The sequence below is a fragment of the Cololabis saira genome, chromosome 8, assembly GCF_033807715.1.
Source record: "Cololabis saira isolate AMF1-May2022 chromosome 8, fColSai1.1, whole genome shotgun sequence".
NCBI classification, from domain to species: domain Eukaryota; kingdom Metazoa; phylum Chordata; class Actinopteri; order Beloniformes; family Belonidae; genus Cololabis; species Cololabis saira.
Genome location: NC_084594.1, coordinates 23619180 through 23646953, shown reverse-complemented (window position 1 = coordinate 23646953; position 27774 = coordinate 23619180). Strand labels below are relative to the sequence as shown.

At 40.0% G+C, this 27774-nt stretch overlaps 3 protein-coding genes across 3 annotated transcripts; 2 read left to right on the top strand and 1 right to left on the bottom strand.

Moving 5' to 3' along the window:
- The first annotated feature begins 2211 nt into the window (after positions 1–2211).
- Positions 2212–17927, top strand: epha2a (eph receptor A2 a). Its single transcript, XM_061727320.1, has 17 exons — positions 2212–2357; positions 3236–3303; positions 4702–5338; positions 9632–9787; positions 10528–10860; positions 12002–12129; positions 12214–12391; positions 12500–12602; positions 12782–12834; positions 12936–13061; positions 13644–13829; positions 13957–14018; positions 14553–14762; positions 14966–15115; positions 15352–15545; positions 16152–16307; positions 17172–17927. Exons 1-17 carry the CDS (start codon positions 2282–2284, stop codon positions 17278–17280), a joined length of 2925 nt encoding a protein of 974 aa, XP_061583304.1. The 5' UTR covers positions 2212–2281; the 3' UTR covers positions 17281–17927.
- A 3018-nt stretch (positions 17928–20945) lies between these two features.
- cplane2 (ciliogenesis and planar polarity effector 2) lies at positions 20946–24342 on the top strand. The gene is made up of 5 exons (XM_061728536.1): positions 20946–21157; positions 22557–22709; positions 22794–22918; positions 23046–23185; positions 23320–24342. Exons 1-5 carry the CDS (start codon positions 21046–21048, stop codon positions 23540–23542), a joined length of 753 nt encoding a protein of 250 aa, XP_061584520.1. The 5' UTR covers positions 20946–21045; the 3' UTR covers positions 23543–24342.
- Positions 23664–27582, bottom strand: si:ch73-15b2.5 (rho guanine nucleotide exchange factor 19). The gene is made up of 10 exons (XM_061728535.1): positions 27421–27582; positions 27272–27336; positions 26894–27180; positions 25827–25987; positions 25601–25753; positions 25398–25527; positions 25218–25292; positions 24648–24976; positions 24348–24512; positions 23664–24259 (listed from the first exon to the last, which is right to left on the bottom strand). The coding sequence occupies exons 2-10, from the start codon at positions 27309–27311 to the stop codon at positions 24214–24216; spliced, it is 1386 nt and encodes a 461-aa protein (XP_061584519.1). The 5' UTR covers positions 27312–27336; positions 27421–27582; the 3' UTR covers positions 23664–24213.
- Between the last annotated feature and the right edge of the window lie 192 nt (positions 27583–27774).

Here is a 27774-nt window from a genome sequence, read left to right as displayed (position 1 = left end):
TCCTTGGTTCCTTGTAAATCTGTAGGTTCCAGGCATAGCTGTTTTTGGCATCGCAGGCTGCCCAGATTTTTATGCCGTACTTCCCTGGCTTACCGGGTATGTATTGCCGGAAGGGGCATTTTCCTGGGAAAGGGAGAAGACGTTCATCCACTGTCACCTCTGGTCCTGGGTTGAACATCAGTGGAAGAAGCTGCACCCATTTCTCCCAGACATCCCTGATGGGGGCAAGCTTGTCAGATCTTGCTCTGGTATCCCTGTTGTCAAATCTGAGGACTCGTGATATCATTCGAAAGGTCTGAAGTGACATTGTTGCCCGGAAAATATGTCTGCCTGTCGATGCATCCCAGAGACTATCAGTGTCCTCATTGCAGGATCTGTACACTCCAGCAAAAAGAAAAATACCAATATAAGGGTCCAGTCATTCCTCATCCATGTCTTTCCACATGTCGCCATGGACTTTTTTCCCTTCAAGGTTTGTCATAGCAATTATGACTCTTTTTATAAACAATAGCTTTTGATATCACTGACTCTTGTCAAAGCAAACCTTGTGATTCCAGGGGTCTTTTTGATGACATTTTCAGCAGCTGCCCTGCCATGTACATCATGAGGTACTGAGTTCCAAAGTATCTTTCCATTTTTGGACTTGAATTTTTCAGCAGGAGAAGCTTCAGCACCAGTGACCTCCTCGTCAGACTCACCAGATGTGTCAGTATCTTCTGGATGATACTCCACATCATCTTCCTCCTCAGAATCCTGCTCCTCTGCATCACTATGCTGCTCATTGTCGTCTCTCTCATTTTCAACAAAAATATAGTCCAGAACTTGGCTTACTGTAAATCTTCTTCTCATCTTTGCATGCTGCAAACTGGAGATTTGCACTCTGCAAGTGAAATGAGTGAATTGACCCTACATGTCTGGACATGCCCGACTTGACTTGTTTTTGTTTCTGTGCAGGTAAACTGGAAAAAAAAATCCAAAATGAGAATCCACTGAAGCTCACATGACTGGGAGAGTAGCTGGCTGTCTGACAGTGCACTTATGATTTCAGTTTTGACCCCGGTTGGGGTCGGTTTCAAACCCAACCGGGTCGAAACCGACCCTAACACCACAAAGATAACAATTTCAACCAGAGCATTTTATAATTTAGTGAAAAAAAAAATATGGATATTATTTTGTTGAAATAGAGGTTCCTGACAAAGTCAAAAAGCTTTGATGCAACGCATTTTTGTGGTAGTTTTATTAATTTAAAACCTAAGAACGGGTCGGTGGCGACCCTAACAACAGACGAAGATTAAGATGTAGTTGCTCATTAAGCGAAAATCAACAAGTGCTGTTACAGAAGCAGAGGTGTCAAGTAATGAAGTACAAATACTTCGTCACCTTACTTAAGTAGAAATTTTGGTTATCTATACTTCACTGGAGTAATTATTTTTCAGACGACTTTTTACTTTTACTCCTTACATTTTCACGCAATTATCTGTACTTTTTACTCTTTACATTTTAAAAACAGCCTCGTTACTCTATTTCATTTCGGCCTTTAAAAAAAAACTATCCAGTTAAATTGCTCCATCCGGATAGAGTGAATTAGGTTGTGGTTGTTTCAGATGTTCTTGTCCAGTTTTGTTCTTACATCCGTCGCCCTCAGATTCCTGCAACTAAACTTGTATGTACATTCCAATAAAGGTTAGGATAAATGATAACATGCCTCTGAAGTTTGACTTTTTGCACCATTACAATACTTATAGGCAACTAGTATTCATATCTCCTGCTCTCTGAAACACATGTTAATGCTCAATAGTACACATATATGGTTCTTTAATATATTTGCATTATACTAAGATGCATTCATTTTCAATGGCTTTTGTCCTTAATGGCTTTTTCCCCCTTACATTACTTTTACTTTTATACTTTAAGTAGTTTTGAAAACAGTACTTTTATACTTTTACTCGAGTAAAAAACTTGAGTTAATACTTCAACTTCTACAGGAGTATTTTTAAACTCTAGTATCTATACTTCTACCTGAGTAATGAATGTGAATACTTTTGACACCTCTGTACAGAAGACATATTTTCTAGCAAATGCAACAGGTGTGATTCCTTGGCGCCGCCCTCTCAACAATGTAAAAGAGCGTCCACATTCCAAGGGGCGGGGCGATGACGCCACCTGTTTCTCAATGGGCTGCAGCTCGTTCCCTGAGCCGCTGTCGGGACTGCTGGCTGGAGGAGCGAGGCTTCAGGCGGAGGACACCGCGCATACAGCTCTTAAAAAGTTGTATGGAATCATGGAGCTTCGTGGAGTCAACTTCCTCCTATTTTTATTTATGAATCAAGTTTTTATCAGCCTCCAGTCGAAAGAACGTAAGTACTGAATATATATTTATATACATCAAACATATATAGGCTATTATTTAAGTATTTAAGCGTAGGCTATAGCGTTACCCCACCTTATGAGTCAGGAGGTAGGAATTCATAGACAGGTTTAAAGTTTTACTTTTTCTTCTATATTTTTCCGTTAATAAAACATTAACCTCCATTCAGAATAGAAATTTGAAAAAATTATTTTTATTTTTTCCAAGTTCGTTATCATGATAATCCAGTGCGTGATTTTTTTGAATCTATCGATTGTACTTTCAATTTTCCTTAAAAATTACAGAATTATTTCCATTAAGCTATAGTATGCTTAAATATTGGATATTGTTTTAAATTTAAACCCATCACACTTTTTACTTTTCTTCTCTTTTCCTTTCTTTTTTGATGGAAGTGAAACCAGTGAGTCGGCTGATGACGGGCACCTGTTTGATGGTTTTAACATGACACACTTTTTTGTCTTACTCATGTACTTCTCCGGTCATGGCGATTTAACAACCCACGCCTTTCTCAGACACCATTAGTCCTGGATCCTGGACTTAGAGGACACGCTCAATGAAAGCCTGAATCTACCGACATGCTTGATTAGAAGTCAAAGCGTGGCATGCGCGCCCCATAAAAAAATGTTGCCCCCAGAGAGCAAGGCAAAGAAATCCAACTGTTGAGTCAAATCAAAGCGCTGTCTACTAATAACCCATTATTTATTATGTATACACTATGTCTCTTCCCTTCAGGCAAAATGAGCCTGAGGAATTGTTAATAGTTAAAACTTAGTTGAATGTAAATACATAGTAATGCCGAGTTTGTTACAGATTAGATGGTATGTGTTGCACCATGTTATAATCTTTTTTTTCTGTTTGTCCCTGCAGAAGTATTGCTGGATATGAAGGCTTTAGGATCAGAATTAGGATGGCTGACATTGCCACACGAGAACGGGGTGAGTATTTATACCTCAACAGGCATTTTTAAGAGTCCAGGTTCACCACTTGAAACCGTCTTTCTCTCTGTATGCCTTGAAGAGAACTAGTGAAATGTTTGTCTCAAGAATCTGAAACCTGCTTGGTGACAGAGGACTGTTTCTGGTCATTCAGACCACAAAAAAAGCTCTCTGGGAGAGATGGAATGAGCGGCAGCTCCGTGAGGTTTGGCAGGGATCAACCAGTCTTGTGTTAAAGCAAACCCTTTCATAAAGAGCTTATGAATGCCATTAAAATGTCAAGGTTCAGCCTACATTTAAATTTACTATACCAAAGTGCATTTTACACATTCACAGTGGAGCTCTTTATCTACACGTATAAACCAAAGAACTTTTAGGATGATTTTTTTTTTTTACTCTTGTTTGCAACTCCTTTTTAAAATGACAGATTCAACTTTTAAGACAATATTTATGATGGAAAGCTGCGAGTAAAAAGAAAAGCCAGATGTGGAGAACCATTCCTTTCTTCTCTATCTATAGTTCAGTGGCTTTCCGTCTAAACTAAGCAGCAGGATATGGTCCGTTCTAGTGTGTGGCCTGTTTCGTGTGCGACTGTTCTCAAGGATCTTGGGATGTAGGATTGTTGTTGTATTGGGGAGGATTTCCTCTTGTCTACCAAAATAAGCGATGTTCTTCTACAAAGACACAAAATGTATTCATGATCATTTTATCACAATTTTTATAATCAACCCTAACTCAGCAATAATAGTTGATAAGAGTTTATTTAGTATGTGAAATGACCATGGATAGATGACTCAAGAACAGTTACTGTAGAATAAATGAAACGTTTGGTAAATCTAGGAAAAGTTTCTCATAGCAACAGTTTAAATATTTAAATCATTGCCTTTTTCTCTTAAACCCAGCTGGACTTGTAACATGTGAGGTATTTGGGAGGGGGGGGGGTGATCTTAAATTAAGTCTTTATTCATTTTTTTCCCCCTTGTTGTTGCTTCCTCTGTCATAAAAAACTCTTAATTGTTGGTAATTTTGCTGTCATGGCTCGAACAGCTCTGCGCTTAAAAATCTTGTTGCTTGTTTAACTGCTATAAATGGTAGTTGGTATTCTATTCGCTGGATTTATGTCTCAGTAGCGTGTGTGTTAATGGCAAACCACACACGTCGTGAGCACAACATGTGTCCAAAGCAATGATGGTTAATGTGTGGAAAAAACGCCTCAGCTCACTGACTAAGAAAGTAGAGGTGTCTCATCAATAAAACTGGTTCTTGGCAAGCATAAAGCTTCCAAGCAATGTGGTTATTCCCTGAAAGAAAGAAAGAAAGAAAAAACTTTTTTTCAGCTGATTTTTGCCCCATGGACTGATGGGTCTGCTCTTTCTTTGTCTCCTTTTTGATCTGCAGTGGGAGATTGTCCAGACGGTGGTGAATGGCTCACTTTTTTATACCTATAGTGTTTGCAGCATAGACTCTGGTGAACAGGATAACTGGCTACGCACGACGTTCATTCAGCGGCGCCCTGGGATTAGCCGTGTCTCTGTGGAGCTCCGTTTTGTTGTGCGAGACTGCAACACGTTTGATGGTTCTTCCGTCGCCTGCAAAGAAACCTTCAACCTTTTCATCTCGGAGGCCGATGCCGATGTGGGGACCAACTTCCGCAAAGGGCAATTCCGCAAAGTGGCCACCATTGCTCCTGATGAGGTGACCCGAGGCCGCCTGCTGAAGGTCAACATCGAGACGAAGACGGTTGAGCCCCTGTCCAAAAAGGGCTTCTACCTGGCTTTCCAGGACGTGGGCGCCTGTGTGGCCCTGCTGTCGGCCAGAGTGTACTACAAGACCTGCCCGTCCACCGTGCAGAGCTTGGCAGCCTTCCCGGAGACCGTGGCAGATGCTCTGAAGGAAGTGGAGGGAGTCTGCGTCCAGAATGCCATCAGTCAGGCTTCCCCACGCATTTACTGCACAGCTGAAGGAGAATGGGTGGTTCCCGTGGGTCAGTGCCAATGTCTCCCAGGCTACGAAACCACAGGGGACTCGTGCCAAGGTAAGCACTGCCAGAAATGTGCCACGCATTCACACATGTTTGTCTGGCTTTGAAACTTACAACCAATTTGTCAAGGATTGAAAAATGATTGCACAGTAATGTTGATTGTGTAAGATGTGCTTGGTGCTGGCTTTGGCTCAGACACAACAGGAATTAGAGGCAACCACAGATCTCCTGTATCAACAGAAGAAATCTATATGAGGAAATTTCAACTGTATCCCGTTCATGCCTCGTCATGTCGTTGGTCAGTAGATCAGTCAACCCGCTGCTGTTCCTCAGGTTTCAGGAAGGAGCTCCACTGACTCACCGTTTTATGAATAGGTTCATCACCGGAGCTGATAAAATACAGTGGAAAAACGGCTGATTTCCAGTTCTGTGTGGACTTTGACTTTTTTATTATTTTTTTTACACTGCAAAAATAGATGTAAGAACAATTTGGAAAAACCGAGGCACTCAAGAAGTTAGGAAAATTTAAAAGGCCTTTATTAAATCATGGCTTAGAAAAAGTTAAAATGCCTAGAAAAAGTTTAAACTTTTTCTAAGCCATGATTTAATAAAGGCCTTTTAAATTTTTCTAACTTCTTGAGTGCCTCGGTTTTTCCAAATTGTTTTTGAATCTTTTGGATCCCCATACCGAAGAGCACCTGAAGTATACTTTTCTTACACCCAGCAGCACTCCATGCGTTTGTAGTTGCCTTAATAGATGTAAGAACATTCAAAGGTTTAGTTTTAAGTGGTTATGGATAACATATATTCTTTAATGGAAACTGCAGAGAAATTGGCACACATTACTTTAAAATAATTATATTTAGTAATTTGCTGAACAAAAACAAAAACCTGCCTCTACAATAGCTACAAGCTCTATAGGTTTTTTTTTTTTTACATTTAAAGGTTTCTAATAATTGTTTTCCTCTTTATAATCACCTAAACAAAACAGAACTTCAAATATGTGGTAAGGTAAAAGTTTCTGAGACGCAAGAGCATGCTGTTGATCTTCTCAAACTGAGTTTAAGTACAAAGAGAGTTTGTGGTATGTGGGGCTCGCGAGAAAGACTTTACAATGATAGGGGAAAAAAGACACAGCTGTGGCGTTATACCGTATGTGCTCCTTGTGTTTGTGTGGAAGTGAGCCTGTCCTTTGGCATTCTGGGGTGTGGTGCGTTGAACGGTCTGGAGGAAACGTGGGAGGAGAGAGGGTACAGAGTGAAGAGGAAGGAGGGAGGAAGGGGCCAGTATGCTGCAGGGATTTCTGAAAGGAATTCTTTCATCCTCGCGTCACCTGCCTCCAAGACTGATTGACTAAAGGAAGGGCTGTGTGAATATGCCATGATAACTACCTGAGTGGTGTGTCTTCTGCTCACAGGAATTTGTTTTGAGCGAGTTGCTAGGCGACGGCAACCACAGATTGCAGGGACGAGGTAGACACGCCTGCCAGGGGTTAGACTGAGTCAGACTGCGGTTTAGGACTCCTGCTGGTACGAGTCACCTTGACTGGCAGATTCAGTGTAATTTCTATTCTCATATGTGGGAAGATTATTCAAGCTGGAAGAACTGAGCAACCCTTTTATTAACTGGTCTCCATCTCATTGGTACGACGGAGTATTAGGGCCAAACTAAGACAAAAAAAAATTGGAAATTACGAGAATAAAGTCATAATATAATGAGAATAAAGTCGTAAAATTACGAGAATAAAGTCGTAATGTTGTGAGAATAAAGTCGTAATAGAATAAAGTCGTAATATTATGAGAATAAAGTCGTAATATTATGAGAATAAAGTCGTAATATTACGAGAATAAAGTCGTAAAATTCCGAGAATAAAGTCGTAAAATTCCGAGAATAAAGTTGTGACATTACGAGAATAAAGTCGTAATGAATAAAGTGGTAATTTATGAGAATAAAGTCATAATATTATGAAAATAAAGTGGTAATTTATGAGAACTCTAACAGGAAGAGCATCTTCTCCCTGTGTTAAAATGAAGAATATTGAGCATCTTGTGAAGTTATATTTATGTATTTATAATATATTACAACTTTATTCTCGTAATATTACGACTTTATTCTCGTAATTTCCTTTTTTTGTTTTTTTGTTTGGCCCTAATACTCCGTCGTACATTGGGAATGTGACACATATTCAAAATTTTTCAGGATTAAATACCAGACAAAGAATTGATTAGGAGCTCAATAAAAAGCCAAAGAAAAGTTTCAGGTCAACACAAGTGACAGATAAGAGCTGCACTTCAAAGCACAAATGTTTAGCTGCGGCTGTAAAAATGAAGACATAGCATAAGGGAGTTTCCTCCTGCTGTGCTCCCAGATGATAGCCCGGCTCTGTGCCAAGCACCTGAGATGGAAGTTGGCACGAAGAGGCAGGAAATGTTTATGACCGGAAAAGGTGTGATTGTAAAGTCTGGATGGTGACCTGACATTTAAAATGCGATAAAAACATAAGTAAAAGAGTTTTTTAGCCTTGGTTAGCCACATCTGCTGCATGAATCTTGCAGTCTCATTAGAATTTTTTGATAACTAGTGAAAGTTTCACTCTGCCAGGCCCGAGGCCGGTGGCCTGCCTCTGGAATCTGCTGAAGAGCCCAACTGTTGTGGGAAAAAGGGGAAGCAAGGGAAGATGAGGAGGAATGCTGACTGACACAAATAAGCAGGTTGTCCTCGGTGGGCAGCAAGTCGACAGTTGGTGCACGAGGGAGGTTAGCTGCGAGGCTGCTTAGTTAGGTGTGGAGTGTAATTTAGTCAAGAGGATTAGTAGAGTAACAGGACAGCTGTTAGCCAATGACATGCCCCGCTCGGCCTCCTTTTGCTCTTTCATCCGGTTGTTAACGCGCACAACAAGCTCCCTAATCCACGTTCCCACTCATTAGAACAATGAATCGACACAAAGGGCAAAAACAGGTTCAATTTATTAGATGCACCAGCGCGGAACTCGTGTTCTTTTCACACGTGTTGAAGTAAAACACGGCGTGGGACAATTAGAAGCATAACTTCCACTAACAAGTGAAAATAAAAGTTAGGTTGGTGATTGTAAGTATCAAAACATTTGTTTTGATCCAAATCTTTGCAAAAATATTTAGATGAGGGCTCCTTTGAGTCAAAGTTTGCGTGGAGTGTATTTGTGTCCGACGCTGCCGCTTGGGAGCTGTATCTTGAGCGGCGCAACATATTTATGGCACCACTCAGTCCGATCTCCCAGACAATAGATGAATAGAGCTGGAGTTTCTTTGGTACGTGACAGGGGTCCTGCTGTTCCAGCTCAAGATGAAATGGGCTGGCCCCCTTTTCTTATTCGAAATAACCTCAGCTACACCCCCACTGCCGCCGAGTGACTCCCCAGAGAGTTTCTGTTGGTGCTCCAGACCTTTGCCACCATCCCCCATCTATTCATCTTTAGCCCTCTTAAACTCAGCCAGTGCAGCAATAGTTCGGGTGCAAGGGTCCTTTTTACTTTTGTGTTGAAGTCGTGCAACCGCGTCTCTTCTCTCAGCTACCAGCACGAGGGACGAGATCAAGGACCGCTCCATGAGGAGATACCAGAACAAAAGCAGAGAGTTGAGATCTTTTACGAGATTTGTACTTTTTTTAACTGTGCACAGAGATCTTACTCCATTCAGAAAATATGTGCATCTGCTTCCATAAAGCACACATCATACTTGTGTCAAGTTTCTTTTTTTTCTATTCAAACCTGCGTGCAGTAATTTGCTGCCGGTGAAGGTTCGCGAGGTCAACGGAAGGAAGGAAGAGGGGGAGGAAACACCGGCGTCGGGCTGAATTGCATCGCTTGCTTTCTGATTTTTGTCCTGTCTGCGTGTTCATTAACCTCCCATGCCCTGGAAGGCTGTTTATCTCTGCACTGAAACATACATTACAACACTCCACCAGTGTCCAAGGTGCCATTTCCTTTTTGCAAAAACAAAAATATGATCTGCCAGAGAAATATGAGCTGAGAGTTCACACAGGGGGAAAAAAAAAAGAGAGATCAGATCACCTGATAGATTTACTGCCGTGCTGCCATCCGGCTGACACTGGCAGTGTGACCTGAGATCAGGCCCTGAGGCGAAAAGGGCGAGTGAAGGCATATCGTCAGGGAAATTCCTTCTCATTCTTCTGGGTACAAAGACTCAGTGATTATAGGCTACTCACAACAAACGCTTCCTGCTGGGTGGAAGGAGCTGGTCTGACAGAGACGGCCTCATTGTTTGCTTTTTTGATCACTCATTCCTTCCTGTGTTTGTCTTTATCATATGTCACGTTTAAACTAACACACACCCTGTTTCTCTCACACAGAATGCAAACCGGGCTACTTTAAGCCATCTGTTTCTACGGACTTATGTCAAGTTTGTCCCGATAACACCAAGCCCTCGTCAGCTGGAGCCACAGAGTGTGTGTGTGAGGACGGCTTCTTCCGCTCACCTTCAGACCCTCCGACATCAGCCTGTTCCGGTAGGAACCCAGACTGGAAACATTAACGTTAGCTCCCCGATAGGGCTGGGCGATATGGACCAAAAGTCATATCTCGATATTTTCTAGCTAAATGGCGATACTCGATATATATCTCGATATTTTTTCTGTGCCGTAATTGGGGTTTCCCCCAAAGCATTATAGCATAGCATCTCTGTTAGCTTCATTTTTTTCTGAGGCAAACCCTTAAAAAAACAGTCAGTTTTAATACAAAGCCTCGTGCCAAATGTCACACAGATACATTTATTAACAGAGGTCTGCACAATATCAAAATGTATAAAACAAATGAAATAAAAATAAACTGCCTGCATATATAGAATAAAAATGCTTCTTGAATAAAATAAAACAAATATCCCTTTCCTGCATAACAATTAAATTAAAATACACTGTGCAATTAATACAATGTAGACAGTAACAGGCAGACTTTTCCACTGAGGTTGACAGTTGTGCAAATAACAAAACATTTGTGCAAATCTCAAATAAAACATTCAAGTCAATTTGTCACAAAATAAGCTATATCAAAATTTAAAAAAAAAAAATGTAAAATTGTTTTTTTTTTTTTTTAAATCGATATAAACGATATTGTCTCGTACCATATCGTGTTTGAAAATATATCGATATATATTAAAATCTCGATATATCGCCCAGCCCTACTCCCCGAGGTATTTCACAGGTACAGTATGTTCTGACTCCCCAGTTTTTTTTTTTCCTTCTTCCCCAAGCTCCACCCAGCGCCCCGCGTGACCTCACGTCCACCACGCTGTCGGTGGAGGGCCGGCTGCTGCTGTCCTGGACGCCCCCCCTGGTGACCGGGGGCCGTGAAGACCTCACCTACAGCGCCACGTGTGAGATCTGCGACGAGGCCTTGTGCGTTCCCTGCGGTGACAGGATCCGTTTTGAGACGAGTCCTACAGACTTTCAAGACACTCAAATTGTCGTGAGTGAACTGGATTCTCATCTCAACTACACGTTCACCGTGGAGGCTCACAGCGGCGTGTCCCAGTACGGCACCGACCCGGCCTCCACAACCATCACCACCGCCCTGGATTATACAGGTAAGAGTTTACACTCACCTGTGGTTTTATATCTCTGATACTGTTAAGAAAGGAAAGTAAAAAGGCATCAGATTACTGGTTTCTTTTTCTTTCGGGGACTTGCAGGTAGGAATGGGCGATATTTTACGATATACCGTCAAAAAAATTCCCCACGGTAAGAATTTGTCATCTCGCGGTGACAAAGATAAATTCCCGTTGATGACGTTTTTGTGTAAAGCTGATTTATGGTTCTGTGTTAAATCGTGAATCGTAATGCGTGAAAGAAGGAAGAAAGGAAGGAAGGAAGGAAGGAAGGAAGGAAGGAAGGAAGGAAGGAAGGAAGGAAGGAAGGAAGGAAGGAAGGAAGGAAGGAAGGAAGGAAGGAAGGAAGGAAGGAAGGAAGGAAGGAAGGAAATGAGCCAGAAAGAAAGAAAGATATGAGCCAGAAAGAAAGAAAGAAAGAAAGAAAGAAAGAAATGAGCCTGAAAGAAAGAAAGAAAGAAAGAAAGAAAGAAAGAAAGAAAGAAAGAAAGAAAAAAAGAAAGAAAGAAATGAGCCTGAAAGAAAGAAAGAAAGAAAGAAAGAAAGAAAGAAAGAAAGAAAGAAAGAAAGAAAGAAAGAAAGAAAGAAAGAAAGAAAGAAAGAAAGAAAGAAAGAAAGAAAGAAAGAAAGAAAGAAGGATAAATTCCCGTTGATGACGTGTTTGTGTAACAAACATGGCGGAAGGCGTGGTTTTTATTAATTAAATTTAATTGGTGTAGTTTAGTAGCATTTAGTATTCTTTTAGAACAGTGTTTTGGGGGCTCCAAAGACTGAATGTGGTGATAGATTTATAGTTAAAAAGATGGAGTTGAATTGGTATTTTTTCTATCGTCATTTTTATGGTTATCGGGATAAATGCCAGAAATTATCGTGATACATTTTTTAGTCCATACCGCCCATCCCTACTTGCAGGCAGATTTCTAAACAAAAACATACTGTTAAGAGAATGACAAATTGTGAAACTATTTTACCATTCAGTTAAATGATTATTCAAAAGACCAGCTGCAGAGAAACTTAGCCTGGCCCACTGAATGTTAAAGATTTTCATTTCCAAATCTTTCAAAAGACTGTGATCACTCACTAACCATTATTTTGCTTTCCATCTCTCACCGACCATTAGATCCCCCAAAGGTGACGTCGATCCACCTGGATGATCGTGGCCCCACCAGTCTGTCTCTGTCCTGGACTCTGTCTCGCAGACCTCCGGCCCACATCAGTCTCCGCTACGAGCTTATGTACCGCAGAAAGGTAGGTTGGGAGAACTTTGAGCTCTGGTATTTCCCCCTAAGTTCTAATTTACTAAATTAATCATTTTAATGTCTTTCTTTGCAGGATGCTGAGGTGGAGCGTGATGTAACCACATACACAGTCCTGATTTTGGAGAAAAACTTTGTTCAGATCAATGACCTCACTCCAGACACGACCTACCTGCTCCGAGTGCAGGCCCTGAGTGTAGGAGGCAGCCCCGGCAGCTACAGCGTTGAGCACGAGTTTCACACTTCACCACTGGGTAACAGAACACTTCAAATCTGCACAAGCTGCAACAGTTTCTCAGATATTTCTCCGTATAATGTTGCATTCAAGATGTTGAATGTTTGCCCTTCTGTGATTTGTGCAGCTGAGTCTCAGACCCAGAACAAGCCCACCATGGTGCTGGGAGCAGTAGTCGGAGTGGCAGTAATTCTGCTTGTTGTGGTGGCCGTCCTCCTTCTGCGCAGACGGTAGGTTATAGCACACACCAGATCCACTTTCAACATGTGTCATTTAGAGTTTTTGAATAATAGCCTGTGCTGTTAAATGCACTCTTCGTCTTTTTCACCTGAGGCCAACCTGCAATTGCCAAAAGGCTAAGTCTGTATTCTTCGTAGTCCTATAGTGATTTGTCTTGTTTTCCTTTCAGAAGGATGAACCTTCATGGCAGAGGTGGACCTGAGGATCCCTGCTTTCACACTGGTTAGCAAACCATTCATGCAATAGTTCACTGTTATTTTCTAATGAACCTGTGCTTTAAGTTTCCCCCTGTGACTGACTTTATGTCATTATGTCCTTCTCAGATCAACTTAAACCCCTGAAGTCATACGTTGACCCACATATGTATGAGGACCCGAACATTGCCATCCAGAAGTTTGTCAGCGAAATCGACCCAAATGCAATCACCAAACAGAAAGTCATCGGTGTGGGTAAGTGTTTTCAAATCACCCACGTTACACTGAATGAAATCTCCACAACGCTTCTGACATCAAAACAGAGATTTTTATAAAACCAAGATGCAGGACAAAATTGATGGAACGTTGTGTTTCTGTGAAAGGAATCAATTTATGGAACAATCTGAACAAAGAAAACAAAGAATCCAAATCAAACATTACATTCAAAAGAACAATTAAAGCCTGTATGTTAAGGAAATATAACGAAAAATGTTGAGTTTGATTGACATACCCGTAGGCGGTGGTAATTTTATTTAATGTTATTTTAATTTTATTTTAGTTGTTTTTATTCACTAGTTTTAATTTTATTTTAGTTGTTTTTTTTATTTTTTATTTTTTATTTATTTATTTATTTTTTTAATTATTATTAATTTATGTTATTTGTGAAAGGGGGCAGATCAGATAAAATTCTTCTTCTTTCTGCTCCCTTTTCATTCATAAGTTAGGAACATTTGTATTTGTGTTTGTATTAAATTGTTTTGTTTTTTGAATGAAATAAAGAATAAAATGAAAATGAAATGAATGAACATCTCATCCTGCTACCCTTCTGCCAACCAGGAGAGTTTGGAGAAGTATTTCGAGGCGTTATGAAGATTCATGGCAAAGACGAGGTGACTGTCGCCATCAAGACGCTGAAGCCCGGTTACTCAGAGAAACAGAGGCAGGACTTCCTGAGCGAAGCCAGCATCATGGGCCAGTTCTCACACCCAAATATCATCCGCCTGGAGGGAGTTGTCACCAAATGTGAGTCTACAACTCAAGATAACCATTCCACAGCCATCACACGTTTATTTATAATATATATTTATAATATAATATGCTGTTGTATACTTTTATTTCAATTAACATCATTTTTTGTGTTCATTTTCAGTCAAGCATGCCATGATAGTGACAGAGTACATGGAAAATGGAGCTCTGGACACATATCTGAAGGTAGGTGTGTGTGTGTGTGTGTGTGTGTGTGTGTGTGTGTGTGTGTGTGTGTGTGTGTGTGTGTGTGTGTGTGTGTGTGTGTGTGTGTGTGTGTGTGTGTGTGTGTGTGTGTATTCGGTTGTAAACAGAGAGACCAAAAGACTTGCTCTGATTATTTTTTTATTTTTTAATATTCATTTTCTTAAGTCAAGTTTGCACCTTTGTTTATTAAAGAAACAGTGATCAGTAGCAGAAGATTCCTTCCAACATTTCTGCTAAACTAAGCTAGAGAAAAGAAAGTAAAAAAGAAAACTAGTTTTTTAAAATAAGACAATTATGACTAGAATTATGATTTCTAAAGGAAAATAAGAATAATGCTGCTTTTTGTAGCGTAACATCTAAATAACTCACCTTCAATTTGTGTAAAAGAGCTGTTAAGTTTGGCTGAAATCAAGACAAGACAGTTTTTGCTTCCTCATTGTCACCTTCTTGTCTTACCATTGTACATTTCTTTCATAAAAAGAACAGTTGAGCATTTATTCCTGTTCTCTTCAGGACCACGATGGTGAGATTCCTTCGTACCAGCTTTTGGGGATGCTGCGAGGAATAGCCGCTGGCATGAAATACCTCTCTGACATGAATTACATCCACCGAGACCTGGCAGCAAGAAACGTGCTGGTCAACAGCAGCCTGGAGTGCAAAGTGTCCGACTTCGGCCTGTCGCGGGTTCTGGAGGACGATGCCGAGGGCACCTACACAACCAGAGTACGTCTTACTGCTACATTTCACAGCTAAACGCGTAACAAGAGAGAACAGCCATTACTGTTTTTTTGGTCTGAGTAACAAACGATTCATTGTTAATAGTTTCCATACTCAAGTGTCCAGTCTGGAGTGTTGCTCTTTAGGTGCCTCTCATTTCCATTCCCTCATTTATTAAATATGATTTGTTGATGTTTCTCTTCTGTCAGGGGGGTAAAATCCCCATCCGCTGGACTGCCCCCGAGGCCATTGCATACAGGAAGTTCACTTCAGCCAGCGACGTGTGGAGCTTTGGTATCGTCATGTGGGAAGTCATGGCATTTGGAGAACGGCCCTACTGGGACATGAGTAACCATGAGGTATGCTTCATCTGTCACAACTTTTATGGCTGCGGTGACTGATTGTTTTAGTCTGTGTAGGGTATGAAGAAAACCGCCCCCACAGCGGGTCTACAGTTTCAGGCTATCGTTGTTAAATCTACTGTTAATGTAAACACACGCCAGCGGCGGTGTACTACACCGTAGCCTATTAAAACTGACTGCCAGTCATAAATATACCTCGAATTTCCTTCATTCTGGCCCGCTCCTTCCCTCAGGTCATGAAGGCTATCAACGAGGCGTTCAGGCTTCCTGCCCCGATGGACTGCCCCTCCGCTATCTACCAGCTCATGCTGCAGTGCTGGCAGCACGACCGCTCCAAGCGACCGCGCTTCACAGACATACTCAACATTTTGGACAAACTTCTCCGAAATCCAGAATCTTTAAAAACCATTGCTGACTTTGACCCACGGTATGATTATTTAATTTAATTTCATTTCATTTTCATTTCAATTTTATCTATTCCGTATCATGGAAATAGTTCACATACATGTTCCATTCCATGATCGAAAAGGGACAAGAAGAAGAAAGCCTTATATTACAAGCCCCTTTCTCAAAAAAATAAAACAATACATATGAAGATGGTCTGTCCGTCTGTTCAACAGTCACTGCTTATATAATACCAAAAAAATTATGAAAAAAACTAAACTAAACAAAAAATAAGAAAACATACACAATAACTCACCAACAACACCAAAAACAAAAAAACAACAAAAGATATTTTACCCGTTAAATTCATATTGTCTGATTATGTTGTCTTTATACAATTTCTTGAACTGGTGAATATTTTTACAATCCTTTAAATCAATTGTTAAGGAGTTCCATATTTTTACACCACATACTGAAATACACATTTGTTTTAAATGTCTGACTGAAGTTTATGTTGCATCAAGGGTTAGGAAATATCCTCCCTGACACGCCATCTGTTAACCGTAGTGATTGTTTCTTGTCGATCAGCTTTTACTTCATTCATAAAGCTGAAAGTGAAGATAACTCCCAATTGTCTTGCTTCCCCCAGCGTCTCCATCCGCCTGCCCAGCACCAGCGGCTGTGACGGCACCATGTTCAGGTCGGTGCCCGAGTGGCTGGAATCCATCAAGATGAGCCAGTACACGGACAGCTTTGCTCGCGCTGGGATAACGTCCATGGAGCAGGTGCTCGCTCTGCGGCACGAGTAAGTGCACACATGGCACAGGTGCAGCTCTGCAATGCCCTGCTGATTTATCCAGCAACAGGCTGCATTTTTATAGTTCCATAGAGAAAGTATTGAGTTCTTAGTGCTGACATTTGTTAACCAGCCTGCGAACACTCCTCTCCAACTGCGTCAATGGCTCCCTGTCTTTCTCTGCTGCCGCGATGATATTTCAACAATCTGAAGAATTTACTCATGTACAGTAATCTTATAATAACTTATTCTTTATCCCAGTAATTCAGCTGTTTAATCATTACAGTCTCAAATATTTACAGTCATGTAAAAGGGAAAGCACACCCTCTTTTAATTCACAGATTTTATGAATGATGGCATTAAGAGTAAAAAGATCTTACTATGTCTTAAATTTGTTAAATGATGAACAGTAATACACACTGTCTTTATTTATTTATTAACAATAACAACTCCAGAATACAGAAGCAGTTTTCTATTCACATGTTTTAAACCATTTAATGTCTGACATATAAAATAATACATGGAAAATCTTTTTTAATTTGATTTACTATATGAAATAAAAACACCCCTTTTTTAATTCATTTTTGTATTTTATCGTATAAAACCTTTTTTTCTTATTTGGGGAGTTATACAGGGGTCTCAGAAATTAATGTATCAAATCAAATACATCTGGCATTATAGGGTTAAATGCCTACATATGTGGATTTATAATTAAAATGAGTTCAGACTGGTGGATGGCTTCACACTCGTTCACAAGCAGGTTGCATTTTGAACCACCGCTTTGCAAATGCTGCAGTCCTTTCCTTTTTTACCCAACAGAGCCCATGTCATGCTCAGAGCCCTGAAACGGTGTTGCTTGTTGTTTCCTTTCAGAGACATCAGGAACATTGGAGTGCGGTTGCCCGGTCACATGAAGAGGATAGCATACAGCATCCTGGGCCTGAAAGACGAGACCAGCTCCCTCAGCGTGTTTGCAGTGTGATCTAAGCATTCCTCCAAATCAAAGTGCACTGACCGACCATGCCATTTCACTCATGGATGACAAGGACTAAAATGGAGGGCTGAAACTGAGCCACACTGCAGGGTGGTTTTGTCTCCCTGTGGCCCAGTGTTGCGTGACTCAGGACGAGCCTCCAAACCGCTCAGAAAAGGACTGAGACTGGAAAATATGTTTCATGTAACAGAAGAGGATAATTTATCTTTGTATGAATATATTCAATATGTCGAACATGAGCACGTCATGCGATGTGGTAAATGAAAATATATAAATAGGAAAAAAATGTGAGCGTGCTTGCGCTTGCATTCTTGACTGAAATATTTGAAGCTCTTTGCAATTAAGGGCATCTTCTTACAAGCACTCGACTTATCCTTCCAGCGTTTCTGGATCCTTCAGTCTGTTTTTACTTTCTGTGATTAATGAGACTCGCTTTCATATTTGGAATTGGTATTCCACTCAGGGCAAAGAATCATAGATTCTTATGTTTTGCAGTTTCTGTGTCAAACCTCTTCATTTGTTTGTTTACATCATGTCTTAATACAACTCTGTTCATTTTTATTTAATATTTATTTTATTTTATATTTATGTCATTTGTTGTATGAAATAACTGACCTGACGCATGTTTGCAAGGTGATGTATTTTTGTTTGAATAAAATCAATTTGTTCTTGTCACTGGAACCTTTTTTTGGTCTTCAGCAGCAAATGTTTGTTGTTAGAGTCATGCCAGCAAGTTCAGACTTAACTATCTCAACAACCAACTCAGTGAGCTGCTTTTGAAAATGTGTACAGATGCTTGTGGTTCCCTGTCAATGTATTATAGAAATGTTGATACTTTTTATTGAGTATTGGCCCAATTTATTCTCTTTATCTAGCAGAAATAACTGATCGTTAATATGAACATGTTGGGTAAAAAAAAGGGTAGGAAAATAACTAAGGAGAGGGACCTACCACTCCATATTGTTAAAGATGAATGTCATTTCGCCACCATACAGATTAACCCCAACATGTGCAGTACTTAAAACTATTACACAGAGAGGGATAAGACTGGAGTCGACGCTTGTCTGGCATTCCTAAGATGTTTTTCCTGTCATTGCTCTATTTGTGCACGACTCACAGCTTGTTTTATGTGCATGGTTAAAACACAGGAAAAGGACAGGGTTAGTTAACTGCGACACACACAACCTAAATTTTGCATATAGTAATGAAGGAGACTCCTACATGACGTGAAACTGGTTTCAGTTTTGGTAAGAAATGACACAAGGGAGAGAACAAAGTCACTAAAGGTGTAGATAAAATGACATTTTTCTTCTCTGATTGGGCTTGGATGCTCAGTTTAGACTCCATGCTCACTTCTTATTGGATGTGATTCAATGACATCACAACTATTAGGAGTCGAGCTTTGATCCAACTCTATTCTAACTTTGTAATTAAGAACCACATGTAGGTTGTTTGGAGATTGTTGGTTTTGCAAGGGCGAGTCAAATGTCACACTTAAGTGCAACGGTGCTCCATCATGCCATTCTCACCCCACCGTGTACAATTGGCCAAACTCTGCGTGTTGTTCACAAGGCATTTATTGACAGAGTACAATTCTTGTGAGAGCAACTCCTTCTTATGTGTTTATAATCAGGGTATTTCTTGTACAACCTTCTGACAGCACACACACTATGTGGCATCTGGTAATTTTTGTGTTTTTTCTTTCTTTTTCTCACACATACTCACAAAACTTACATATTTCCAGCCAAGGGGTGTTGCTAAAATATTAGAGCCACTTGATGCCAGTTCAACAACAGTTCTGACACATTAAATATCTCTAATCCGTGTCATACTCTCATGTAGCTGAATCATCCAGGGAACAAACCACATCCACACCCAACCCCAGTGACACACACAGGGAGGTAAGTGCACAGACAAAAGCAACATTTATAGGATTAAAATTGGAGACAATCACACCGTGTGACCAGAGAAGACACATTTACAGGTCAGCGTCAAACAACTGAAAAATATATGCTTGAAGATATTACGTAACTTGATTAAAGTAAAACTTAATTCCCAAGGGTTCAAACATCTGTGGATTTCGTTATCTTATATTTGTTCATCCATTTGTAGAATTTTGAGATTTTTCCAATTCTCATTTTATGTTAATACATTTCCTCTAGAGTACATCATCATCACATGCTTCAACAACATATCAGATGTGCATTCGGAGACGGTGAGCCTTACCCTCAGTCTGTTTCAGAAAATGTCTTCAGGACTGCAACAGGACTGACAGAAAGTTAAAGATGATAGTTTATAAGAACTGTGGGGTCTTCGTAACACAGCAATACTGATCACAGACATCACTTAAACTGATAAAACACTTCTCTTAATATGGTAGATCCTGTCTTACAGAATCGATTTGATAAACATTTTGTGAGATGATAGAAATGTGCCAGAGCTTGTAACAACTTGTAATGTAAAATACAGTGTGAGACTGCAGCACAAAAAAACATCACAAAGTTACTTCTAAGTTTGATCTATTTATTGATATTGATTGTGAGTCTTCTTTAGGTTTTCATATTTTATGATTTTGACATGCAGCTGATTAAAGTCTAGTCTAGTCTTCATTTTACTTTTGAATCAAATAATATTAATGAATGAATGAAATAATGCATGAATTAATTGATTCGTTCATTTATTCATTCATTCATAGGTACTCAGTGAGGATCCAGATGTGACTCCAGCAGTTGTCTCCAAACTCACATGAAAACCTGGATTGTGGCGCCCTCTAGCGACGGATAACGGAGCTGCTCGGTGCAACGTTCACGGAACAACGAAAACATGTGAAATCAAAGAATCAAAGAACTTGAACTCAAAAAACATCACAAATGTTACTTCAAGAAGTGACTGTATATCACAATTTTGTTAGTATATTTTTAAATTTGAAACAAAACGCAAACGATTTGTTATATGCGAAAATAAAAGACAATTAATAGACAAGTAAAATGTTTAAAAAATAGAGAGAGGGAGAGAGACAGAGACAGAGAGAGAGAGAATTGCTGTTGCAGATGTTAAACAAAATGTTAAAACACTAATTTGTTCCGTTGTGTACTTTTTTTACCGTTGCAAAACAGCACATGATTATGATAAAAATGATTAACGATGACTTGAAGGACAATGAAGTTGAGGCTGATTTATGGTTCCGCGTTACACCAACGCGACGCGCACCGTACGGCGCGTGTCGCCGCGTACGCTGCGTAGGCTCTGCGTCGATTTAACGCGGAACCATAATTCAGGCTTAAATTATGCCGCGTTCCATTTACCTCGGAAATCGGAACTGGGAACTGGGAATGGCAGCCATCTTGGAATGGTAAGTCGGGGGTGGTGAAGCTTCTCCATGAGCTTCTCCCACTTTCCCAGAAGGAAATCCCACTTCGAGGGGCGTTCCAGTTGAAAATTCCGACTGGGAACTGGGAAATTCCGACTTCCGAGGACAAATGGAACGCGGCATTTTTGCCACATATCGGCGGAAGTGACGAACGCGGTTGTCATGGGGCGTTTCAGTTTACGGAAGCATTCTCTCCCATCAAGTCCCTTTGCTGCTGGAAATAGTGTTTTAGTTCAACAGTCTCTGACCTTAACAGAACTTTTGTCCAAAATATGACAATTTAACACTACAAAAGTATTTACATACAGAAGGCACCTTTAAAAGCAGTTTTCTGTGACTGACTTTGGACAATAAGTGGGCTCTGTGTGACTCCATAAACCAGCATGGCTCAAGTTCCTCCTGCAGGATCAGTGCTGGTGGCTGACTGGCATCAGTGCAGAGAAAGCAGGGACTATTTCAACAAAATCTTACACAAGAAGAGACGCAAAAACTTTGGTAATGACACTTTTAGTTGTTTACTTTCCCCCCTTTCCTCGCCGATGTTGGTAGGCTGCTACAAAAGCGTGGCCATCGTCTTTAAAATGCACTGAATGTTTGAAAAAAAATTTTTTCACTCACCCTTTGTCTATGAAGTTGCTAGCAGATACATATATGCATCTATTTGGAATCAAAATAAAAAGTTTTGTTTTGTAACTCTTGTCTGAGCACATTTAATGTCAGAAATCAAATTAAAGCACAATTGTTGCAACTGGAAAAACCTTACTTATTAGATTGGTGTAGTGCTTACAAAACTAAATCTCAGAATATCAGAAGTCAAAGTTATTTTAATGAAAAGGTTTTTGTCAGTATCAAATGTAGAATATATTGAAGCTTTCCAAGAATACTTTGTGAAGATTTGATAAGTTATCACAGCGGTTGAATTGGTTTGATATTGGATATTGGATATTATGAATTCAACACCCATAAAACTTGTGATACATACCACTAATTTTGGTCATATTGCTTGTGATGTGTTCATGGTCATCTAAACTATATATCACAAGAGAATAATTATTATAAAATCATAATATGGGCTGATTTAATGAGGTTTAATGAAAACAATCGGTGTTATGTATCACAAGTTTTATGGGTGTTGAATTCATTAAACCTCATTAAATCAGCCCATATATATGATTTTTAAATCAGCCCATATATATGCCCATATATATGATTTTTTTAATAATTACTGTTTTGTGATATATAGTCTAGATGACCATGAACACATCACAAGTGGTTTGACCAAAATCAGTGGTATGTATCACAAGTTTTATGGGTGTTGAATTCATAATATCCAATATCCAATATCAAACCAATTCAACCGCGGTTAAGTTATCATGTTCAGTCAGACCAAACTGGCAAAAGTTAATCCATCATTTTGTTCACAGAGAAAAACTTCCTCATTGATGACAAACATAAAATGTAGAACTTGAAAATGTTTATTTGGATAAACAGTAAAACAACTGTGTAGCTTTGTTTTGTGTTTTATTCATATATGGAAAGGATTCTATATAAGCCACCAGGCTTCTTCCTTTCCTTGTATGTTATTTCATTGTTTTTCATTTTTTGTTCATATTTGTCTTATATTGCTAAATAAATAAACTAAACTAAACTCACTCGGGATTTCTATAAAATTTCATAACTCCCATATTTGTATATTTAAGATAACACTAAAGCTGCTGTCCTCAAGTCACAGATCTTTGCCCAATAATTCCATTGCTGAATATGAAGATTGTTGGATATCCAACTGCTAAAAATATGGTCTTAGTTTTGAAAAATGGTACTTCTGAGTAAGAAGCTGTGTTGTAAAAAACATAATTCCAAAGAATATTTAAATGGTCCACAAACTTGTTTTCAGGTCTGTTGGAGTCTCCAGTGATGCCACCACATGTCGCTGTGGACACAGTTAATTATAAGATCTTTATCTCTGGCAAGAGTGGAGTTGGGAAAACTACTCTGGCTGCACGTATTGCAGGGCTGAATATTCCCAACATGCACCATGAAACCACAGGTAAGTTCATTATGATCATTTTCTGACAAGGAATAGAAAAGTCAGCCTTTTTCTGATATTTCTCCATTTGATGTGTTTGTCAAGGTATTGAGACGACAGTTGTGTACTGGCCAGCGAAGCTGAGAGAAAGTGGCAGAGTGGTATTTTTTCGTCTGCAGTTATGGGATTGTGGCGAGAACGCCTTGCGTAGATTTGATCACTTGCTTCCGGTATGCATGTATATATATATATATATATATATTAAAAAAAAAAAGTTAATTTGCCTAACCTGAAGCAGAAAATTAAGTCAACTACCACCACTTTGGGATTCTGACCATTTTTCTATCCGTCTTTCAGTCCTGTAGGGAGCAGCTAGATGCCGTCCTCTTGCTATTTTCCTTCACCGACAGGACATCTTTCGATGACCTACCAAATCAAATTACTAAATGGACTGGATCACCTGAGGGTCATGTTGTCAAAGTGGTTGTTGGCACCAAGTATCCTTTTAATTAACTATACTCCATGTAAGCAATCCCCAGCTGTGCATTTAACATGTAACAGAGTTCAGTTTCTCAGCAGTGACATTGTGCATCAAGTTTTAAAAGGAGAATTTCCCCTTAATGTCCCTCAGATTTGATCTGTTCATGCACTGCGACGTGACGGAGAGAGATGTAAAGGAGTTCCAGGAGACATGGAGATTACCAGTGCTGCATACAGGAGGGGAGGTCACGGATGGGCTGGGTGATATTGCCCCCCTTCTTAACTGCCTTGCAGAGAACTTGTGGTATCAAGACTGTCTTACAGCTGGGGCCAGCCACTGTTTGCAGCAGGAGGAAGCTGCGACTGTACTTTAATGACTCCTATTGCACATGTATTGTGCCAAATAATGCAACGAGTCCCAGCGAGCGTTGTAAAAGCTACTTAATCTCCTCTTCTATAAAGGGGACCCCTCCATGCAAAAAAGAAAACGTGCACAATTGTGAAGTAATGGAGGACAAACATTAAAAGCTGCAATGTTCAGACAGCGCAGTGCAGCAGATTGACTTTACAAAAAACAGGCTGTGCTATCAGCTCCTTTGGAGTAATTGATAAGGGGAGCAGTTTCCTTTATTAGAGCCAGAAAAGAGAAGTCAGATATGATCCAAACCCCCCACAGAAATACCAACTCCCACTGTAAACAGTCATGTGGGCTGACATTCTAACTCTTTGAACAACGTTTTGTCTTAAGAGGCTCTTCCTGCTCAACCATGAATTTAATTAGGCTGATTGGATTAGTTCATAAAAACCTTTATTGTGCATTGAAAATATTAAAAAGGGCACAATGCTTAAAATACACCAGTAATGTAACCAAAGTGCAAGTAGTACAAGTTTGTTTGATTACTGTGACAACGTTAGTGCCTTTTAGACATTGAATTGTGCTCCAAGAGGGCCATCAGAACAGTGTCCCAAAAAGAAAGTACTTCATGTAGGAAAAAACAAAAAACGCACCAAAGCAAAACTTAAAAGTTGCTAAATCCAATATCCATCACTCTTTTGATGACAGCGCCTTCATCCATAATTCCTTATCCGAGCTGAAATTGAAGGGAAAAGAAAAATACCATCATTAGATGCATGACAGTTAAAGTCGAATCGTGATCACAGCAGAGATGTTCTGTGCACCTTGTAAGTGCAACAAGTATCATGGCAGTCGCACGTCCTGTTTGGCTTTGAGACAAATGGAGCAGAAAAGAGTCTGCGGGAAGTCCCAGGACCTCAGTCTGTAGATACTCGACAGTCACATGTGTAGGGAACGGAGCATAATCCACCACTTTGAACCCCTGATCCCTGAACATGATGCAGACAGAAAACAGACTTGTTATACTGCACAAACTAATGATTCAGTTAAAAACTTCCCCAATGTAGTTACTTATGATTAAAGATATTTGTTGTGTAATGCAGTTTTGTTTGTGTGTGCGATACTTTTTCAAGGAGACGATGAGAAGATCATTAAAGAGATGGAGGTAGATGCTGTTGAGTGACATTCTTAAACCGCCCGTGCTCTCCACAGTTAGCTGTCTCAAGGGGCCTTGGAGGATCAGAGACCGTGTGCTTCTGACAAGGGGAACCGCCTGGATGAAGATGCAGCATTTGAATTTAAGGCTTTTTGCAGGTTCAGTATGAATAAGTCCATAAGAATTGTTTGAGGTAAATAAAACCTTAACGTCACTGAAATCCAGCAGCATTTCCAGACAGATCAGCTCCTCAGTTTGTTTCATTTTTTTGACCCCGTCATCACACTCCGTCACTATCTGGGTAGAGTACAAACAGGTGGAAGTGATCAGAATGTCTGTTTGCACAAAAGTGGCAACAAAGCTATGTGGAAGTTAAACTAAATCAGATTTTTAAATACACAAGTGACCAATTCCATCACAACAACCTTTTATTCACTCTAATAGTTTATCTAGAAAGGATGGCTCTTAAATGGTGTAGCCACCAAGATGATGAAAAGGATTCAAGCACAGTTTATACTGTCAAGTGGATCATCATTACCGCATGGATGGCACCTATTGCCTTTTTGAGATTTGAAGCTGCGTCAGAGTCCGGTTCAGTCAGTTTCAGGATAGTCTGGCAAAAGAAAAGAAGAAAAAAATACAAAAACAAAAAAAAACCTTAATGAAATGTTTAACAGAAGTTTAAATGCCTTCATTTATAAACTCATTACAGGTGTACCTCCAGCAGAAGTTTCACTCGTGTAATTCTCTGGAAAGGAAGAACCAGGAATGACTTGAGTGTCTGTCTTTGACAAACTGATTCGGCCTCAAGTTTGTTCAGTGTATGCAGAAAGTCTCTGTTCTGCTCCCTTTTTAAAAACAAAACAGTTTACTCGGTGGTGTTCAGTACAAGCAGCACTATCAAGTACGGCGCAGACTTACAGCAGTTGGCCGATGAGGGACTCTTGGTACATCATGTTGATCACATATGGCACATAGAGTCGTTGAAAATCTCCCCGATGCTGGAGGACAATGTCGCCAACCTCAGGTATTAACACACACCGTCCCAGTTGAGCCTCCAGATCCATGAGAAATCTAAGTGACAGGCATCCAGCTAAATGTCCATGCAAACAGTTTATAAATATTAATACCTAGTGTAGTCTTTCACCTTTCACTAGCTGCTTTCACATGGCAAATGTTGGAAAACAAAACATGATGCTCCATTTTGGACAAAGTCCTCTTCAGGGTCTTTGATGCATAGAAATGGTTTACCACCACTCCGAGGCTTTTTAGGTAAGATGCTTCAGAGCCAATCAGCTCAAACATGGACTGCAGGAAGAGTAAACAAGTTGCATTATTAAAAAAAAAGAAAAACACACACCCACACCTGTACAATACTGCCAGTAAAAAGCCGATAGCTTTCTAGAGTTTGTCAGTTTAGGGAAGGGAACCCTTACATAACGCCTACTAAACAATTACCTGGTCAGAGCCTGATAGAGAACTCTCCAAAAAGCTTTTGAGGCCTTAAAGCTGGAGAATTATGTTGAGAATTATGTTGAGAACTTTATGGCATAACCTCTTCAATTTAAAATACTTCATTAATCCCCCAAAGGTAAGTTAACCTCTTGCTGAAGAGGGTATGCAATAGAATTGTAATCAGATACCTTCCTTTTAATATTGCGCAACAGAAAATATAAAAATGAGAAAGAGGGCATGAAAAACAATCTGAAGCAGCAAAATAGCAACGTCTGAGTTTGCCATCTTGCATCTGTGCAGTGCAACACGCATCATGTCCTGTCTGCAACTGACTGGAAAAAATCCCCACACACAAAATGCATCTATAGGAAAAAATCCCCACATGATGTGGGCGGACACAGACCGTCTTCACCCCCCCCCCCCATTTCCTCAAAATGATTATCTTGTTGTTACCAAGGCTTTGATGTTTCAAATCAACTATTTAGGATATAACTGAATAGATGTACTAGAAATATTAAATACAAACACGTATGGGCTTTGCCAGCGAATACATGACTTCTAGATAATACATTTGCATTTTAAGTGCCACTATATTTAACCAAATTTGAATACAATTTCATGCTGAATGCATTAACCACAACAATGGATGAACAAATAAAATCATGACCACCACCACCTTCTTCTTCTTCTTATTATTATTATGATGATGTCATTTTCTTTAGTCATATTAAGAAAAGCATGAAAAACACTTCCACCTACCTCCTGAAGGCGGATTTCTCTGGCAGTCAAACTACTGAGGAGGCCAGATGCCTTCACCTCATTCAGATCTTGCCAAAGGGTGGAGGGAGTGACACTAAAGGGCTGAAATGGGGGTGAGCGAGTTGACCTTGGCTGAGCAGACGCAGCTACAAAAGACCTGCAGAAGCTTGGTGGGACATGCAAGCTCTGGAGATGCTCTGGATTTATCCAGTCAGTCTCAAAAGTGACTTTGAGTCTGTGCAGATCATCTCTCACACCTTCTAGGCTGTAGTCTTGATACAGTGGGACTGCAGAGCAAAAGCAAGCAAAAAAAGATTCACATACCACTGACATATTTTCACTTTCCGGTGGTTCCCAGAGACATCTCAGTAAACTTACAAATGTCCATGTACTTTGATTGGAATGCCACACACTGCATCTCCTCCTCAAATGGATCTGCACCCCTGGATTAGCGAAGGAAGCCACAATAACTTGACTGTATTGAAATCGTCTGATCTGCCAAGATGCAGTTTTATTGTTTATCTTACTCTTCTGGACATTTGTCCAGCTCTGTCCTTGGAGACAAACCCGAGTCATCTTCCTCAAGTTCAGGAAACAGTACTGCTAAACAAGTCCTTAGATTTTTTGCACACACTGACTTTAGAGCTGAAGAGATGTCTATGAGAGGACTGAGACAAAAACAAAGTTAATTGTCAGGATCCTGCAAACCCTTCAATTACATCTACTATACTTTTACACCCTTTGGTTTACCTGTGATCCTCAAGCTTGCTCATGACCCCACTGCTCTCATCAGGGCTGTTTTCCACATGAGAAACCCCTAAACTGACCTGCTCACTCGTCTCCATGGTTGTCCTTTGTGATGTTAAATCATTAACTAAAAG